This window comes from Mesitornis unicolor, unplaced genomic scaffold (genome assembly GCF_000695765.1).
Source record: "Mesitornis unicolor isolate BGI_N332 unplaced genomic scaffold, ASM69576v1 scaffold18014, whole genome shotgun sequence".
NCBI lineage: Eukaryota > Metazoa > Chordata > Aves > Mesitornithiformes > Mesitornithidae > Mesitornis > Mesitornis unicolor.
Genome location: NW_010180958.1, coordinates 10,004 through 28,359, shown reverse-complemented (window position 1 = coordinate 28,359; position 18,356 = coordinate 10,004). Strand labels below are relative to the sequence as shown.

The following is an 18,356-nucleotide window of genomic DNA, read 5'->3' as shown; positions in this document are numbered from 1 at the left end:
ACTGCGAAAGGATTTAATATGTCTAATGATAAAATTTTCAATATGAAACCAAGTTTAATAAATTTAACAGCAGGAAGAAAAAAAGAGAGAAAAAACTAAATTTTAGTGTTTACCAAGCAAGTCCTGTAACAAAGTTGAGTCCAAAGCAGGTTTCATCTGCTTAAGCAAATACTACTAAAGCTGCAGACATCATAAAAGGATATAAGTGATAAGACAAGCACTACTAAGATTTGAACAGGACTTCCAGCTTTTCTTTCTGGCCTCTTCCTCCCGCTTTGGTCTCTACTCATACCAAAATCTAGACTCTTTCTGCCTGTACTTCTCTCAGCCAAGTTTCCTTCATGCCCAGCAGTTTCTCACAGTGACCTTGCCCCCTATTACCAGATCTATGTTGACAGAGAAAAATTAGCCAAGAGAAAGATGAAAAACTCAGGAGAAGAGAGCAGGAACCCAGACAAAGGCTCTTCACAGCAGAAACAGCACATCTGAAGAGTCCTTATCCTGCCCTCTCCTGACAACTACAGGCCCTGGCTTTGACTCAGCACATAACCTATATAAAGTTTTAACAAAAAGACAGTCTCCTCGAAGTCTGCTAGTACCAAACCCACACTGAAATGATTATTTGAAGGTTAGCCAAGACCTCAAAGACATAACACAACTTTTTAAATTTACCAGCCCTATTCTTACAAGCTTTTGAGTCATGTTGCCAGCTGCTGAGTAGCCATCAGACTCTAATAACATTGGTCCTGTTGACCTCTCTGGCACGCGTGTGGCTGTAGCTGCCCATCTGCTGGAATTCCACTGTGTGGTAGCAAGCATGCCCAAGAAAACATGACTGTTCATCCACACACACGAGATCACAACATTCCCATAGTCTTCTGGTGAGGTCACAGCACAGCCAAAAGATCCTGTAAAGTTCCAACACCTAATGGAGTGAGATTGCACATCAACTGATCTTTGGTGCCTGCTTTCCTCAGCTCTGGCAACTGAAGAGAGCACAGCACTGACCCAGAGCAGCAGAAATGGAACACAACACACATTAATCTTTGCTTAAGCCCAGCTCTTGTGTTATGCATAGCAGTACTTTCTGCTGCATGGCAAACTGAAATTGATGGGAGAGAGACAGAATTCACTCATCTCAAACAAATCAAAGAGCAGCAAACCAAAGAAAGAAGGTGAGAGCCTCCAAACACAGGTCTGTAGTTCTGTCATATGGACTCTGGTAGATAAGGAATGTAGACTACTCAGCAAATGTGACACACACAAGTTGGTATCATTACAATGAGAAAGAGGAAGAAGGGAGGACAATGGGGGGGAAGTGAAAAAAAAAACCAAGAAAAATCTGAGACAGACAACATAGAATATTATTAAATAAACCGTAATCATTATTATTCATATTATGGTAACAAAAGAAAAACAGTGAAGCTACCTGCCTGGACTTCCTTTTCTTCCACAGCTCAAGATTTACACCTGTTCTGGCTGTGTAGACATCACTCCTTCCTACTTAAAGGATAACAGGCAATGGCAACATTTTCTCTGAAGAAACAATTTGCACAGGATCCCCCAAAGAAGTATCTTACAATTGCTGAGACTTGCATCCACAAAACAACTCGTTCAAGTACCTGTGAGACACTGCTAAACCCCTTCCATTCCTCAAACCAGTTTCAAACACGGAACCTCACAATGACTTGAAATGAAACCTGACGGCATTGTCAAGAGTGGCAGCAGTTAGCACAGCCTGCAGAGCAGTACACAACCTATCAAAGCAAGCAACTTTTCTGACTCTCTCATGCATCCTGTCCAAGGTCCAAGAGTGGAAGACAGAAGTTTGGTTCAATTTCTGCCCTGATCCCAGATCTGTTTGTTGACAGAACACTACAAAACAAGGCTAACGCCCCAGCAATCTTTCATGATATATACAACACAGATTTCTCAAGGAAAGACAAGGAGCAATCCCCTGCTCCTTCTGTATATATGTAGGGTAAGTATAAGTAGGATACTGGTAACACATCTTCCTGTTTCTTATTGTTGTGAAAAAGAAGTTTTGTCAGCAGAGAGACTAACCCTTATTAGTCTTCTGCCACTACCTCTTCACCTCCAGCCCAGGGAATGAGAAACCAGACAGATTTTGTGTCACAATCAGCAGTGGAGCCTTTTTTCTGAAACTCATCTGTCATCCAGTCCTATAGAGATGTTATGAGTACCACTGCAATATAGATCAGTGAGAGAATAATTACTGAAAAGGAATCAAGAAGGGTTGGGGAAGGGAGGTCTTCTCTATAGGGAAACCAAGTAAATGTCATCCAGAAGAACAAAGGTCTGAGGAGAACAGCTGCTGCCCCTCATTCAGAGGGAAGGATGACAGCCTGTCCTTTGTTATCCCAAAGGCCACCTACTAGAGGAAGCAGCTGATAGGTGGGAGGCAGAAGGACAGCAGCCATAAGGAAACATGTACTGCTGCTAGAGATGAGAATAAAAGAAAAAAAATTTAAAGAAACTCTAAAGAATATTCTGTTTATTTTGCTGATGCAGTTGAAACCTACAGTTGGGCAAATCCTAAACACTTTCCATAAATGAGAGATTCAGATAGAAATCATCCAAGACCAGGCTCATGCAAGGAAACAATATTCCACCTGGGAGAGAAAATAATTAATTTTGCCTAGTGTTTCTGCAGCACAGCTGGTTGAATCTGACTACAGTCTCCTTTCCCTAACACTGAATAGGTCTTAAAGATAAAAAACTCTCAACTGATGTGCATTAAAAAAGAGGCTACTCTAAACAGCTATTTTTCATCCACATAGTCACAAGCACTCAAAACAAAATATAACTATGTTATGTATTCTTCTGGTTTTTATTTCTCTGTACAGCTGCAGCAAAGAATCTTTTTGTTTATGGACTTCTACAGCTTCTCATGATTTTACTCCATCTAATCCTCACACACCACAATCCTCTCCACAGCAACACTGCAGAACATCACACTTGGAGAATATGCAAAGAAAGAAACATCTATAGATTTTTCACCTTTCAAAATCATCAGTCATTTTACAAATAGGCATCACAGCAGCCCCGTGAAGATTCATTAGACTGAACAAAATGTTACCGAAACAATAAGGAAAAATAGCACAGTTTCCAATATGATAAAAGAAACATACATGCTGGTAAGAATGGACTATTCTGACTTTAAAAATCATTAACCTGGTATTGTTCCTATGCTAGATAAGATTGAACCATTTGCCCTAGCAAATGTAGCAGAACTGAAAAATACCACTTCTGCTGTTTCAAAATAATCCTATGTTTCTGTTATAAATCGACTATTACACAAATTCACAAAACTATTTACTTCTAATACAATATAGGAGAAGAGCAGCAGATAAAAAATGGTAAGGGCTTTCTTCAAATGGAGTGTGTGTCATTCCCCCCAGCCTCAATCAAGATTCACAGCGTTTTCTTTCCATATCAGTCTCTCAAACACTTCCACTAGAAGCACAAACCTATTTGGTAACAGATATACACTGTCAGTCTCATGCATAAAAGATACCCCATCTCAGAACCTGCCAGGTGCCTGACCTGCTCCATCAGGAGTGATGGTTCCCAACTTCACTGCCAGGGGATAACCCGTCTCCTTGTAGTGCTCCACTGCATGCCCATTCCCCCCACTGCCATCAAAGAACCACTTCCCACACAGCACGGAACCATCTGTCAGGTTTAGCCACAGATTCTCACGCAGGTCACATTTTGAGCACTTCCAACCACTGCAAGAGAAAACAGGAAGAAACGACAGAAATAAGTTACGCAAGAACCAGTACTGTATATTCAATTATGGGAGGTCAGACCAAACATACACACCCAGCCCAGAGTCATGCAAGAGAACTGTTGGCTGAGTTGCTGGCTTTAGTTCTGTTACTCTGGAGTGAATTAGCAAGTCTACAATGAACAAACCCTATTACCCTCACCTGGGGGGAATTCTAACTCCATTGTCTAACTGCACAAGTGTTTTGGCATGTTTAGAGGCCTGTAGCTCTTCTTCCCAGGAGTCAGAGTCCTGCCTCCTGTAGGGTGATTTTGCGCTGAGAAGTGCATCACAAGCTATGGTCACCTGGAAGACAAATGTGTGTCAATCAAAACCTAACACGATTCAGTAAGTGGACAGAACTTGGCATTCAGCCCAGTGCTAACCACATACGGAACTGGATATCAGTAAGAATATTTGTATACTTAAATATGCATGTATTCTTCTAGGTTACAGTTGTTATTACTTTAGCAGGAAAGTAAGCACAACCCTTACTAAGTGAGCTTCCCTTGGACAAGCTGGCATCACAATAAGGGAAGGAATACAGGAGGTAAAAGGAAATCGAAGAACAAAACACAAAGCAGACTTTTAAAAATTACTGACTCTCTATTATAGTTGATTAAGAAATAATTTTATGTAAAAAAAAGGCATCACACATAAGAAAACAAAGCACCATCTTAATAAAAACTAAAGCAGGAGAATTCCTATCACCACTTGCACACATTCACTGACCAGTGCTGGTAACTCTTCTATATTGGGTAATGAGATTTCATAGTGATCAGGAAATATAATGAGTTTTGCTTCATCTTCATATTCAAAGTCATCAGTGTTGAGATCACTGTTTGTCTCTAGATCTGGAAAACAAGATGAGGATTGTTAGGAGATCGTCCCAAGATCAAGGTCCCTAAAGTATAGCAGGGGTACCACTACGAAGCATAGCTTGCCTGGCATCAGCCTGCAAGTTGACACTGTCGGTAGTTTCTTCTGGGTAGAAATGTTTATGAAACCCTGATCTAAACTGAAATCTGACCATCCTGCAAGAGGATGTTCCAAGGACCAAAATTTACATCTTAATCTCATCCTCAGTCACAGTCGATTTGGTCCCGCTCCAAGCCGTGCACTGTTGCAGAAATCACATTCTGGGAAGCAACTAAACAGTTCTGCTCATTTTGGACAAAATCAGGATAATACTTCTGTGCCTTTTACCCGGATCTTGAAACACTATACAATATGGAAACCAGGTCACACTATCCATGCCCAAATTGCAGAGTAGGAATAATGCACCTCTGTTTCAGCCCCCCCCAATACTTTCCAGATCACAGACCTGACTGAAACTTGTTATGACTCACATTCATCTTGAACCTGTGGCCTTTTCTCCCACAAAGATGTCCAATGGCTGGAAGTATTCCTGCATCTCATCCATAGTCCCAAACAGCTACAGCAAGTACAGTTATATGAGCATTACCCCTCTCTTGCAAACTCCACTCTGTAACCAGTGTAACTATCTGTTTAGAAAACACTTACTAACTAATAAAGCTTTCCTTTGAAGACCAAGCCTTCCACAGTGTTTGTGTAAACTCTTACTCAAGTGTGACTTTTTTTGCTTAAATATGAGCCTCAAACATGCAACAACAGCTAAAATGCTTGTCCAGAAATAAGTGGACCCAGAGATATGCCAGGAGGGTATATAAGCAACTAAATGGCTAGTTATCTCTAAATGGCTACTTTATCTCTAGCTTCATCAAAAACATAATTATCCCACAGTAACAAGACTGAGCTAAAATCTTGCTCAGTTCTTTCCAGGACAACTTAAAAAGTTAAGACCAAACATGTGCATGTTGTGTCAGACTTTTCACAAGATTCATTTGCAAGAATAGTCTGGGCGACGATGGGATCTTCTGGTCCCTTCTCCCATCTGGAGATCCTGGATCTACTGTATTCTGATATACCGGACAGTCACTGACAGAATAAGGTTCAACTAAGAAAGATAATGCATTAGCAGTAGCTAAAGCTGGCTCATACTTTCACTCCAAGTACATGCACATGCTTAATGAGTCACAATACTAAACAAGCACCGACAGCAACCACTGCACCCTGGGAATGCCTGAAATCTCAAATGCGTATCTGGGACAGAGGTGATGATGACAGAGTCCAGATTCAGAAAAACTAAGCTTTCTATTTACCCAGTGGGCAGTAACAGACTGAACATCCTAAGTGATTAAACAAGTATCAAAAGATATTTTAACTTGACCTGGAAAGACCACCTCTTGACAGGAATATAATCCAGTTCCCATTCAATTATTGGCTCACCTGCTGCACCAGCCAGTCCTGAGGGGTGACAACACCCACTGGCACTGACTTCCAGCAGCAGGACCTCTTTCTTAGCAGCAACCAACAGAAGACTGATGAGAACATCAGTTGTATATAGACAGAAAAGCAAGAACTTTTTCTTACATGGAAAGAATGACATTTATAAAGAAAATGGTAATTCATTACTAATTCCCTGATTCACACTATTTTCGTAATGATCCCTTCCCCTTAGTGCAGCAAGACAGAGTTAACCAGCGACCTCACTTTACTGCGGGCTTCTTTCCCAGCTTGCATTACAATCCCATGTTGTGTTTTAATAAAGGAGTGAATCTCAACAGATGCAGACTGCAACAGTAAACTCTTTTGCTCTGTAAAGCAAAGAAACTGAGTGTATCCAAGCTGATGATACATGTGGCAACACATAACTGAGAATTTTCACGTAGTGCCCAGAAATTTGATGGTGGCCAGCAAAGCAAAACTAAAAGTACTGACCATCTCCTAATATGACAGAGGTTCCTCAGAGAGGATAAAAACTCAGTGTCTGTCCATACAGGTTTAAAGGCCGCAAACACCTCTCCCAAGGCCTGCAGTCACACACTTCGCTCGGCCACCAGAGGGAACCTGAGGACAGTTCACATCAGCCACTGTTATCTAGACGTGTAAGACCTGCTGGTATTTTCATTTCCTTATGATACTGACATTAAGTTTATAGTATTTACAATCTACTATACAGAAACAGCAATGATACGGTTGCCCGAGTTCAAAATTCAGACACACACTTCAGCTCATCTCACAAGCCAGACAACAGCCAGACAGTTGCAAGTTTACTGCTACCAACCTGACCTGCATTTGAACTAGTGATGCAGGGATGAAAGACTGAGTATCCTATCAGGCAATTATCCACTGCCATCTAAGGACTTCAGCAGCTTTCTATGTGCAATGGGTAGGGAAGAAAAGGTTTTTTTTACCTTCCCAGGCTTCATACCATTCACATTACCAGAAAAGCAGAAAACAATGTTCTGTCAGCATGGCATTCTGGACATCTGACACACCGATATGGCAGCATCACACTTCTTATTTTAAAGAAAGATACACACAGCTTCGTAACAGTACTGGGGGTGGGGGGGAAGAGGATTTAACTGGCAATTCCACTTTTGAAGATGATGACGTAAGCTGGTACGCTTCTACTCCACACACTCCCTCTGAACAGGATTTGAAAGGACTGTCAGCACTTTTTGGCAATTATTACTCTGAAGACAGTTTCTCAGGGTTCAGATCCAGTACATCAGAGTGGAAAGGACTTCTCAGGTCACTGACTGAAATCTCTGGATACAGCAGATGACCATATAAACTAATCCCTTTTGTTGACTGTCATGCCCTTTAACGATGTCCAGTTGAAAATCTTCAATCACTACTCATATTTTTAAATCTTGGCTTGTATGTTGCTAAGTTCAGTAAGTTCTATCTGCATTATATTTTCTGTGCCTGTGCAAGGGCCAACACTGCTAAGAAAGCATGAGCACAGATGTAATAAAAACAGACTACTATTTAGAGGGCAATGGAGCCCACACTAAATGAGTGCAGAGGTTGGCCCCATAGCCACTGGGCATCACGTGCAGTCTGCAGGCAGTTTTAAACTTGGAATTTAAAACTAGTCCAGAATTTGAGAGAGAACAAGAGTAACTGTAAGAAAGAGGAGCAGAGGGAAACCTACTTGCAAATGGAGCATATTTGATTAAAAATTACTGTTATACTAAAGGCTCTGAAAAAAATGAATTTTCAAAAACTATACTTTAGACAAAGCTGTTTCTCAGACAAGGATTTTCTTATTTTCTTCCAACATGCACTGCAAGTAGAAGAATCTCGGGGCGGGGGGGGGGGAAGGTTTACTCAGTTCTAAGACTAAGCCACAAGAAAACCAACCAGTTTGTATTGTTTTTAAAGAGCTGACAGCTTGGTGGTGCACACCCACATGACAGTGTTCCCCTTCTAGTGGAATAACAGCTTCATGGTGCCCTCTCAGAGCTCCAATGAAACACCGTGGTCACTAAAACAAAGTGACCATAGGTCATAAGTGTTGTGTTGGGAGGCCAGGACAACAAGCAAAGCAAAATAACACATGTTAAAACAGAGGCTTGACTGACATTCTTATTTTGGGCAAGCAGTCAGTAGAGTAAATTTACTCCAGCTCACAGGCATCGCTTTAGCGCCTGTGAGAAATGCACTGCTGCTGAACAGACTGAAAACAGCAGCTGGAAGTGGAAGAGTACTGTAAACCAACCCACCAGAGGGGAAGAAAAGAAGTGGACGTGCTCAGATCAGATTTAGATGAGTTACCAACTGACTGCACTAATAATAGTGGCATAAGGAGACTCCGGGCAGGACCCCCAAGCAGGATTTCTCGTGCATATGGATGCGTCTGTGTGCATATGAAAGGGAATACAAACAGGAAAATTGAATAAGGATGTTGACTAGTGAGCCCACAACTGATTTTGAAACCCTAGAAAGACATCTTGGGAATCTAGGCTTGATCCTGCTCTCACTGAAAGCAATGGACAATTTTGTATTGACTTGGAAGTGGAGGATTGAGTCTTTAAATCAAACTGCTTCCTCCTGAAGCCTCTAAGTAAAAGTGAATTGCAGCAGCAGCACTTTGTAAACTATAAGCTATTCAGTTCCTTTGTTTTCAGGCACATCTGAAACACTGACCTCATCAGATGAACTATAAAAAAGAACAAATTAAAAGACAGATTCACTTTACAGTCATAACATTCTCCTTTGTGACAAAACGGAAAGCAAAACTTTCTACTAGTATCATTTGCATCATTCACTACTTGTAAAATAACATTCAAATTGCTTGCTCCAAAGCAATTATGTTGTTCTTATTGCTAGATAAAGACTTTACTCTTTGGATTTCTGCCACAGTCATGTGGTAAACAAGCAAAGCTAAACCATAAAAATTCACATTCTTAACTATTTTGCTAGCAGCATTAGCCTTTGTTAATCTAGTCTAATTTTTACAGCTATACACAAACCAGCAAACCATTAAGACTCTATTAATGTAAAGTATCTGCTCACCATTCTATAACCAGCTCAAGCTTGGATGGCAAAGCCAGAAGCAACAAGTTCACTCACTGTCTAATCAGTGCCACTGCTACTGCTGGGAAGCATGCACAACTTTACTGGGCTAAAATTTAACAATATTGTCAGGAAACACTCAAATTCTCCTAAATCACAACTTTACCATTCATAAATATATACTCTACACATGCGTGCTTACAGAAATATAAGCTTAAACCACTCAAAACCATTTGTGGTTAAAGTCCTCTTCAGAAGCTTACCAAACAAAAATATCACTACTGAAAACAGGGTTTTGCTACTGGCTGCTATGAGACCTAGGAGAGCTAAGAGGAGCTGTGGTCAAATCCAGTACAGCCATTCTTATGAATGGTCTTTACACTTGGAAACGGTAGCCACAAGGGCACTCACTGCTGTAGGCAGGCAGGTGCCATCCAGGAAAAGCTCAACAAGTTTGCACGTTCTCCCAGCCTCTCTAAGTGGAAGTCTTCCTTTCCGAGGCTTTCTCCGAGACCAGCTGTGTCATCGATGCTCCTCACTGACACTACTCTTACCAGCAATTATCATCCTCACAGATCTGCTGACAGAGCTGTTCATTTGAGTACAAAGCACTTCTAATTAATGGTCTAAGTTAGCCCTGAATTTGCTCAAAACAGAGCTCACTCAATTTGCTGCACTGCCAGATGCTGCTATGGTAACTGATCTGGAAGAGGACATCTGCCTATGGACAAGTTTTATGACAGCCATTCTGCCAGCTCTGTTAGCCTGGAGTCCAGGCTCTGGCATGGACCAACAGATACCCAGAACGAGGGTATCAGAACAAGGCAAAATTGCAGCAAATGCTTCCTCAGCATATACCTCCTAGCTTCCAGATATCTACGTGGGGTTTTTTGTTTGCTGTGGGGAGGCGTGGGTGTGTGTTTGTTTGTCTGGTTGATTGGTTTTAGAGAAACAGGAGGAGATACTGCATACAGCTGTGGCTTCTCTATTCAAAAAGACAGCTTCACTACTTATTTCTAAAGTAAAATAATAGGGAACAAACTATAAAATGTCTCTCTACTCCTGATGTTCCAGTTGATTCTTTCACTGCTGCTGACAACTAAGCTCGCATTTTCGGAGAGCCATTCACATCACCTGTCAGAACTACCCTTCTGAACAGTAACAGCTAATTTAGACCACACCACTGTGCAGACACAGTTAAAGCACTTCTCTTGTCTTTTCATTGTTCAACATTTACTTTATCTATTGTTTAGTTACTTGGTAACACAATAAAATCACTCTTAAAATTTAGATAATTTTAAATCAACCAGCAAACTCTATTTCCTCATTTTCTCTTCCCAGACCATTTACAATCACATTAATTCTTCATAATTAGAACATTACAAAGACTCTGCTGATAACTCTTGGGACTAACAGGTCCAGGGGACTCTGCTGGTAACTTTCTACTGTAAGAACTGGGCCTCCAATCCCTTCAATCCAACGATCTTTCCTCTTACTCTACTACTCCTTTTCACCAGGATCTTGTAAGGAAGATCACAGTACATCCTGTTAATCGAATTGCTCTTATTCACACAGTCACTAAATACGTAGGAGGACTAGTACACATAGTGCCAGAGTATTCTGGCAGTCCCAGAACCATTACCTCACTTCAGAAAATCCACAATAGTTCTTTTCTGTTCTGTCATTTTTATACAACTTTCTATTGATTATGATTCATTCTTATTCTTCCAGGTGGGCTAATATGAAAACTAAAGTTAGTGGTGATACTTTTCCTGGTCCCGTCATGTGGGTTTTTTTACTGGTATCACATTTATCATACTGTTGCTGATTTAAACAAGAGGCTGCATGCCAAAGACATCAGTGCAGCTGTTTCTTATCTGAGAGCCTTGTGAAGTCATCTTGACCCATCAATTAATTTATTTCCATTTTAAAGACTGGATCCAAAACTCCTTTGTGTGATAGCCACACATACTGACAAGCACAAAACATCTTCAAACTTGCTAGCCTAGATAACAATGAAGTGAGGATACTATTCCATGCACTGTGATGCAGTCATTCTGCTTTAAATATCACCCCAAATCCCCCTTCTGACCTTAAGTTACCATATCCACACTGCCTAGCAACACCTAAACAAGCTAGATTAAAGGCAGTTCATACATTTCAATGCACAATGTTATTATGCTTCCTGATTACATAGAACACTCACAGTCAACACCCTCCAGCCTTCTCCAAAAAAGGGAAAAACAAGCCCAAAACCTAATGCACACATACACAAACTTTGCTATGGATCTTTTAACATCTAGAGAAAGATAAAGCTTCCAGTTGACTGACCCAACCAGTCTGCATTTCTATTGCATTTACTGGACCGTAGCAAGGCTAGAAAGTAATCAGTGAGCATCCAAAAGACGTTTTGCTAATACTAAGGAGACTGAAAAGGGTTTAGTATCTTTAATAGCTTTACATAAAAGAGGATTACAAGAAGCAATGTAACAAATGCCCAAACTGGGTTGACTTTGTACACAAAGCTTAAATCTCTGGGCCTTCAGGAAATTATTCAAAGACACCTAGAAACATGGTGATGTTAGTTACACATTCATCATTGTCTATTCCTGTGTAACAGGGTAAGCTCTAAACGACAGGTAGATATACAGGCTGATAATAGCCAGTTTGGTACAAATCTCTACCTTAGGTGCCCAAGGTCACAATGAGAAAGACACAACTGAAATGACCTGTTAAGATGAGAAGTTCAGCAGCTCCAAACCACTGAGGAAGATGTTGGATTAAGAGATAAAATGTCAAATTTTGCTAACCACCTCTGCTGCTGTCACGTGCAAAATGATCAAATCAGGCTGACCTCTCTGTGCTTTCATTTCCTCAGCTATAAGCAAGGACAGGAATAATTCTCTTTTCTTTCCTTTAAGCATGGCCAAAAAATAATAAAATCTGCTGAGCCAAAGTGGATACAAAGCATCTGGATGCATGGAAGTACTATCTCAAGGATAAGAGCAGAGCTGATGCCATTTTACTCGCAGACAGTGGGGCTGCAAAGAGGGCTGAAATAGAACAGACCAGATGAGACACATTTTCAGAAGTGCATTAGGTTCCAGAAATGCTGGATTAAGTGGTCACAGTTCCATGTGCTAATTCCCCCCCCAGGGAAACTGCACTGCCTTCAGCAGTTCGCTGCAATCAGGAGACTTGGAACTGCTGCAACAGATCAGTGGGAAGAAAATGCTCACGTGTAAGGGTGGAATTTGAGGACTCCAGGATTGCACATCATAGACGCTACACCACATACACTGTGTGCTGGCATACCACAATGACAGGATCCTCAAAAGGTATGCAATAAACTATTTATTCCTATAAAATTTGACTGTGCTTTTGTACTTCTTGTTTACACTCACATTGGTAACACTGTACGACCATTGCTGCATTGCAGCCAGCTTTGTTTCTGAACCTATTATTTTATAAGCATTCAGTGACAAACATTTTTACCGTAAACTGACAGTAAATGGCTTTTAGACCAGCATCTGCAACACAGTGTCTTCCTACAAGTTTCATTTTTTTATGACTCATCTCAAGACCTTTTTTTCTCTTCTAAGTCCTCCTTGCAAAACTTACTCCAGACATTAATAACAATTTAATCGATTGCAATCTGCAAAGGCCTCTTAGGGACACATTCCACAGAACAAAGCAAGTCCAAAGGGAGGCCATCGTATTGTTTCCCCTTAGCCATAAGAGCTGGCAATTGTAAAGAAAACATTTAACCTCTTCATAACCAGAAGAAAAATTCACTATTTGCTATTAATACAGACAGAATAACTAATAGATTAGTTGAAGAAATACCACAAGTGATGCAAGGTATAAAAATATAGTCATGGCATCAAGTTCCCCTCATCCACATTTATGAAGACCTCAGGTTTTCTGGGTAAACTGGATCAATGGATATCGAATGAAATGGGCATGGTAAGAAAACTGCTTTCCGTGAAGCAAGGGGATATAATTGTGGACATAATGAAATAAGAATTGGTAAGAGATGCTCATGATATATGTACTGTTCATTACAGGAGAGATCACAACATCACTTAAGAACATTCACCTGTTTAACATCTTCAGAACAATAACAACCCTTTCTATGACCAGCTGCTGAGCAGAACAGTGCCACACTGAGGCCCTGTTAAATCTAAACATTTATAGATAAACATTTTAAAAAGAATGCTTTGTGGATTTCACAAAGAGAGAGAAGGGACAGAACTAGTAAAAAAAATGCCTATCAAACCCTAGGCTGTTTGAGAATAGTTGAGGGCCTAGTTCAAATTTTAAAGTTTCATGTATACATGTATCTCTGAATATGCACTAAATATTACTAAGAATTACTTTTTTGTCTAGACCAACTCTAAAAACTAGATTTAAAAGTTAAAAAAATAATAAAATAACCCACGATAAAAAGAAAACCCACAAGGAGCCCCAAAGTCAGACACAGTGGTGGAGAGAACACAAATACACATGCAGACAGGGCCAGAAAAGGACCATGTAAAAGCAGCTGTTCACAATACCTAGAAATAGCTTAGCATTCTTCTTTTTTGGTAAAGCTCCACCAGATGCCCCTGGTACCTTCTGGAAAGAGAGAAAGAAATAATTAAAAATCCATCAAGCAAGACAGCAGCAGCAATAACCCCATACCATCACCATTTCTGACACACATCTATCTGTTCATGATCCTTCTATTAAATCACAGTCCTTGCTGAGCATGAGTGTAAATCCTCTTCATTCACCTCTGACAACCGGACTCAAGTCATCATTGCTTACAATCCCCATGCAGTGAGAAAGCCACCATCTGAATCCTTCATAATTTGCTCCATTAGCAATTAAGCAGAGCATGTCTCATGGCCACCGTGGGCGACTGCTGCTCTATCAACAAGACAAGGACATCTAGCATCACTTAAGACCTCTCACCACTAGATCCCCTACAGCATTTCCTAATAACTAAAACTGAATTAGAGAGGGGAAGAAAAAGCTGTTATCTGCATTAAAAGGCTTTCATAACTAATTCCAGTATGACCACTTTGCTGTGATCTATCAGTTCAGCTGATCTTCTTGTACCCAGAAAAAATGCCCTTTCTGTCAAGATCCATGCCTGCTTCCATTAAGATCAATCCAAGTTACCACTGTGCTTTCTTAATATTAGAGAGAATGGAGGAAATCTGAAAACACCCAAGAAATTGTTTACAGGGGATTTTATTTTACTTTTTTATTTAAACTCCACAGCAGAGAACAGTAACTTACAAGTGACAGTTTCAAGTACTACTTTCCCAGTTCAAAATGCCTCAAACTACTCAAGAAAATGCTAGTAGCTGAGGAACTGTAAAAGTCAATGTGCTTGCTTCTTAAGCTGTTTATTAAGAGGCATCATTAAATCAAATCAAATTAAATCAAATAAGCCTCTGTGCCTATAATGCCAACATGATGTGTTATGTAGTGTATAATGTCAGTGTAACTGGTGGGGTTGTTAGGCAACATTTTTTTGGTTTTTTTTTTTTTTTAAACATTGGGATACAACAGGTGGAGAGAAACCAGCCAAGAACCTGTCAGCCTAGGGAAAGTTCATGTATGCCTCTGCTCCTTGGTAGGTGAAAGGGTCACATATTTTGGGTGGTTCCCTTCACCATGTAAATAAAGCTTCGGACAAAGCAAATTGCTTGAATCATCAGTGAGGTCTTATACATCATAGGAAAGTTTCCCACTCTTAGAAAGAGCAGATGCCAACTAACACTCCTTGGCTGCAATTAAGAACAGAATCTATTACCCATATATACAAGCCCTAGGGCTTGCAACTTCTTGCATTCAAAAAATAATTCTCAATGAAGTGAAAATAACAAGCAGAACATTTTTTTCCTTAATACTACTGGAATTTAACAAGTGGAAAGGAAGTAGCCAACAGTCCGAATCTATTTCAAAAAAGCAGCAGCCAGATATAACATAAACCAATTACAAACATATTATTAACAAATTACACATACTCAACAGGATTACAGCTTCCACAGTGGGGAAAAAAAATAAAAAATTGTTCCAATACTAGGAAGCTCCAGTTGAATTTTGATGTCAGCCTGACATTAAATATTTCAGCTTGATTTTCCAAACTACTGAATAGATGTGAACTGGAATTGCAGATGCTCAATACTCCTGGAAAAACTAGGAACCTGACAGGTTTTTTACCATGTTTCTCCACCTGTCAGAACTCACTGAAAATGTTCCCCATTTACAACACAATTGTGGTTTCTACCAGATGTAACATGCTCAGCAGATGAGAGTACTCATGATGCATCAGTAGTGGCATTAAATTCCATTTGTGATGCTTTTTGTACAAGGCATCAGTGTAGCCTATTCTATGTTCCCTTTAACTGCACCGCTGCCATGTTTTTTTATAACAGGGCCATCACTGAATAATATCCATCAACCCATCACTGTGGGAAATGTCATGCTTCTCTGCCCAGAGTTTTCAACAGGGCTGAGGTATCACTATAGCACCAAGCTAAAACTCTGCCTGGGGCTGAATACTACCCATTTATATACATCAGTCACGTACTACAGGAAAGTGGCTGATTTAAAAATTCTGAAGACTGAAATGATAGGAAAAATAAAATTAGAAATATCGATTTTCTTTATTTAGCTAAGAATTTTACCCGAGGCTGCTCCATAACTTGCACTTGCACACATTTCCGATGATTCAGCAGATGCCTCTGGTGCTGATCTGACACTGGCAGATACTTAAGCTCTACTTAAGCCAATAGGCCGAAGATCTGATTCTTATTTTCTAATTAAATTGTGACAAGATACACAACTGATACTTATTCCAAACACGATCAGAAACAAGCAGGGATTTCTGCAGCAATGCAGTGCATTCTGCAAGTATGATGCCAAGGCAACCACTGGCAAGAATAGCAGCCTTACTAAAAGAATCTTAAGATAGCACATAAAATGCCTTTGCCTTTACTGTATCCCATACCATCAAAAACTTGGCTTAAAAAGCCAAGACCACAATGCAGCATGTGCCAGACACTTGATAAGACCGTTCTAGTGAAGGCCTGATGCTTTACATTGTTAAAATGAAACACGGACAGCACGTAAAACAGGAACAGTCATGGTAAACAAAATCCACAGCTAAGGTACAAGGAATCCTATCTGCAAGTCATGTTAGGTGACACAATATTCACCTGTACTGTATAGTCAAACACCATTTCCTACCACATGACAAAGTGCACCAGTGTGTCACCACCTTCAAACATAGATGTTGGGCTCCTCATCTACATCATGATTCAAAAGGAGAAAAATAGGAACTGCTTAAGTAGTTCAACAGAAGGGGTACACAAACAGCAGTCGGTATATTTGTTTCTCCTTTTCGGAGTTCTTCAGCCTAACCTTTATCCAGGAAAGGAATTTTTGAGGCCTCATTTTAACCCCAGTTGACCCTAATACTGAAAATTCCCAGGTCATATGCTGGAAGAAAGTTATATACAAGATTGCTGCCCACCAGTCTCTAGTCCTATATATTATCTTTCAGAAGTGTTAAATTCACTTACATGAACTGTTGCTAAAACAAGACTAGGCTCTCCATAAACTCAGTCAATGGTGTAAAGGAAAATGTTGCTATCACCCTTACAAGGAAAGACAATTCTAAAGTGTAACAAAAATCATTAACAATCTCACCCTGAGAGACATGCAATCCACATCACTATAATTCTGATAAAATATGAATAGTCTTCTACTTGAAATAAAATAAGTGGTCAGGGCACTTTACATAACACAGGGACTCCATTACCCAGGGGAAACATTGCTGTAGAATGAGAAACGTGAAGTATTCTATCCTGCTCCAAGCAGCTATTTTAAGACCTTTAACTTGCCAAAAGAGACAGAGCTTACAGGAGTGTGAGCTATAAGCAAACCCCATGCCTCCCATACAATTCAGGTCAGATGTCATTAACAGCCCTTTTAAGGATGCCAGACAAACCACACACAAACAGATGTTATGAAGCACAGGTTATAAATTACAGTTGATATCCAGTGACATGGAAGAACAGTGAACATGAAGTTTGTGTATACAGCTGTGTGTGGGGGGTGTAAGACTGAATGAGGGCAGCTCTAGAATCCCACATTAATTTAAGCTAAGCTTTAGATCTTAGGCCAAGTCAGGATTAAGGCTCATGATTTAACTGTACTTTTCATCTTAGGATGAAAAGAAGTCCTGTCACCCTGAGATGAAATCTCATATATATAATATCTCAGAAGCTTCCAGCCAAATCTGAGCCACAACCAGTAATGCTACACTTCAAAGGCAGGTTTCAGAAAAGTATTTTGTTATTTATGATATGCATGTAACATGCAGACAACATGTATGTGATACGCAGAAGAGTGTAGTGGAAAAGATCAGTGGAAGTCAGGCAACAAGCTGCCTTTAAGATCTCACTCTTAAGGACTTTCGATTCATCTCAGAACTGAAGCTATAGGATTGGTTGGGATCCAATCACCTGAATTTGATATCCACCACAAAATCTGAACACGTTCATTTCTGTCACTCAAGATGTGGTCTATGTCTGAAATGTGTTACCTAAAGGAGCACAAGAGACCCAAGAACTGCCAGGGTAGTTAGTTAGGAAGCCACAAGTCTCACCTCAATCACATGTCGTTTCAGATGCAAATATACACATTGTCCTGTTTTCCGGTAATGCCTTTCAATGTGTTCCCTTCCAAATCCCAGAAATGTGTTCATGCACACATAGACACCTCCTTCTGAATCCTAAAAGGAATGACACATATAGTTACAGCACAGAAGGAACTGAACAGGACAGAAAGGACTCAGCAAGCAGAAAAAAACAAAGAATTGCAGACCCTTTCTGTTATCAGGGAAGCACTTAAAACATGGCTTTCATAGCACATCATGGTGCTTACATTATCAGTACTCTAAGAAACTTCCACATCATATCACAGCCTATAGAAACTCATTGAAATGGGTTACTTTACAACTACAGATTAATGAGTGTTCAAATAAGAGGTCTAGAAGTTAGCCTTGAAAAAGTCTGCCTCAGTGCCAAAACAACAGAGATTTGTAAGCGCAGAAATTTGTAAAGCATAGAAATAAAGAAGTACAGACATCTGTTTGAAATAGAACTGATTTTGGCTA

At 40.1% G+C, this 18,356-nt stretch overlaps 1 protein-coding gene across 1 annotated transcript in view; it reads right to left on the bottom strand.

Moving 5' to 3' along the window:
- Positions 1-17,945, bottom strand: part of USP13 (ubiquitin specific peptidase 13 (isopeptidase T-3)) — a 40,066-nt gene extending 22,121 nt beyond the window's left edge. The window contains exons 1-5 of the mRNA XM_010183270.1: positions 17,847-17,945; positions 13,735-13,792; positions 4,523-4,644; positions 3,954-4,096; positions 3,568-3,752 (exon numbers count right to left, since the gene is read on the bottom strand). Coding sequence (XP_010181572.1) covers positions 3,568-3,752; positions 3,954-4,096; positions 4,523-4,644; positions 13,735-13,792; positions 17,847-17,945 — 607 coding nt within the window. The remainder of the gene's footprint in view (positions 1-3,567; positions 3,753-3,953; positions 4,097-4,522; positions 4,645-13,734; positions 13,793-17,846) is intronic.
- Between the last annotated feature and the right edge of the window lie 411 nt (positions 17,946-18,356).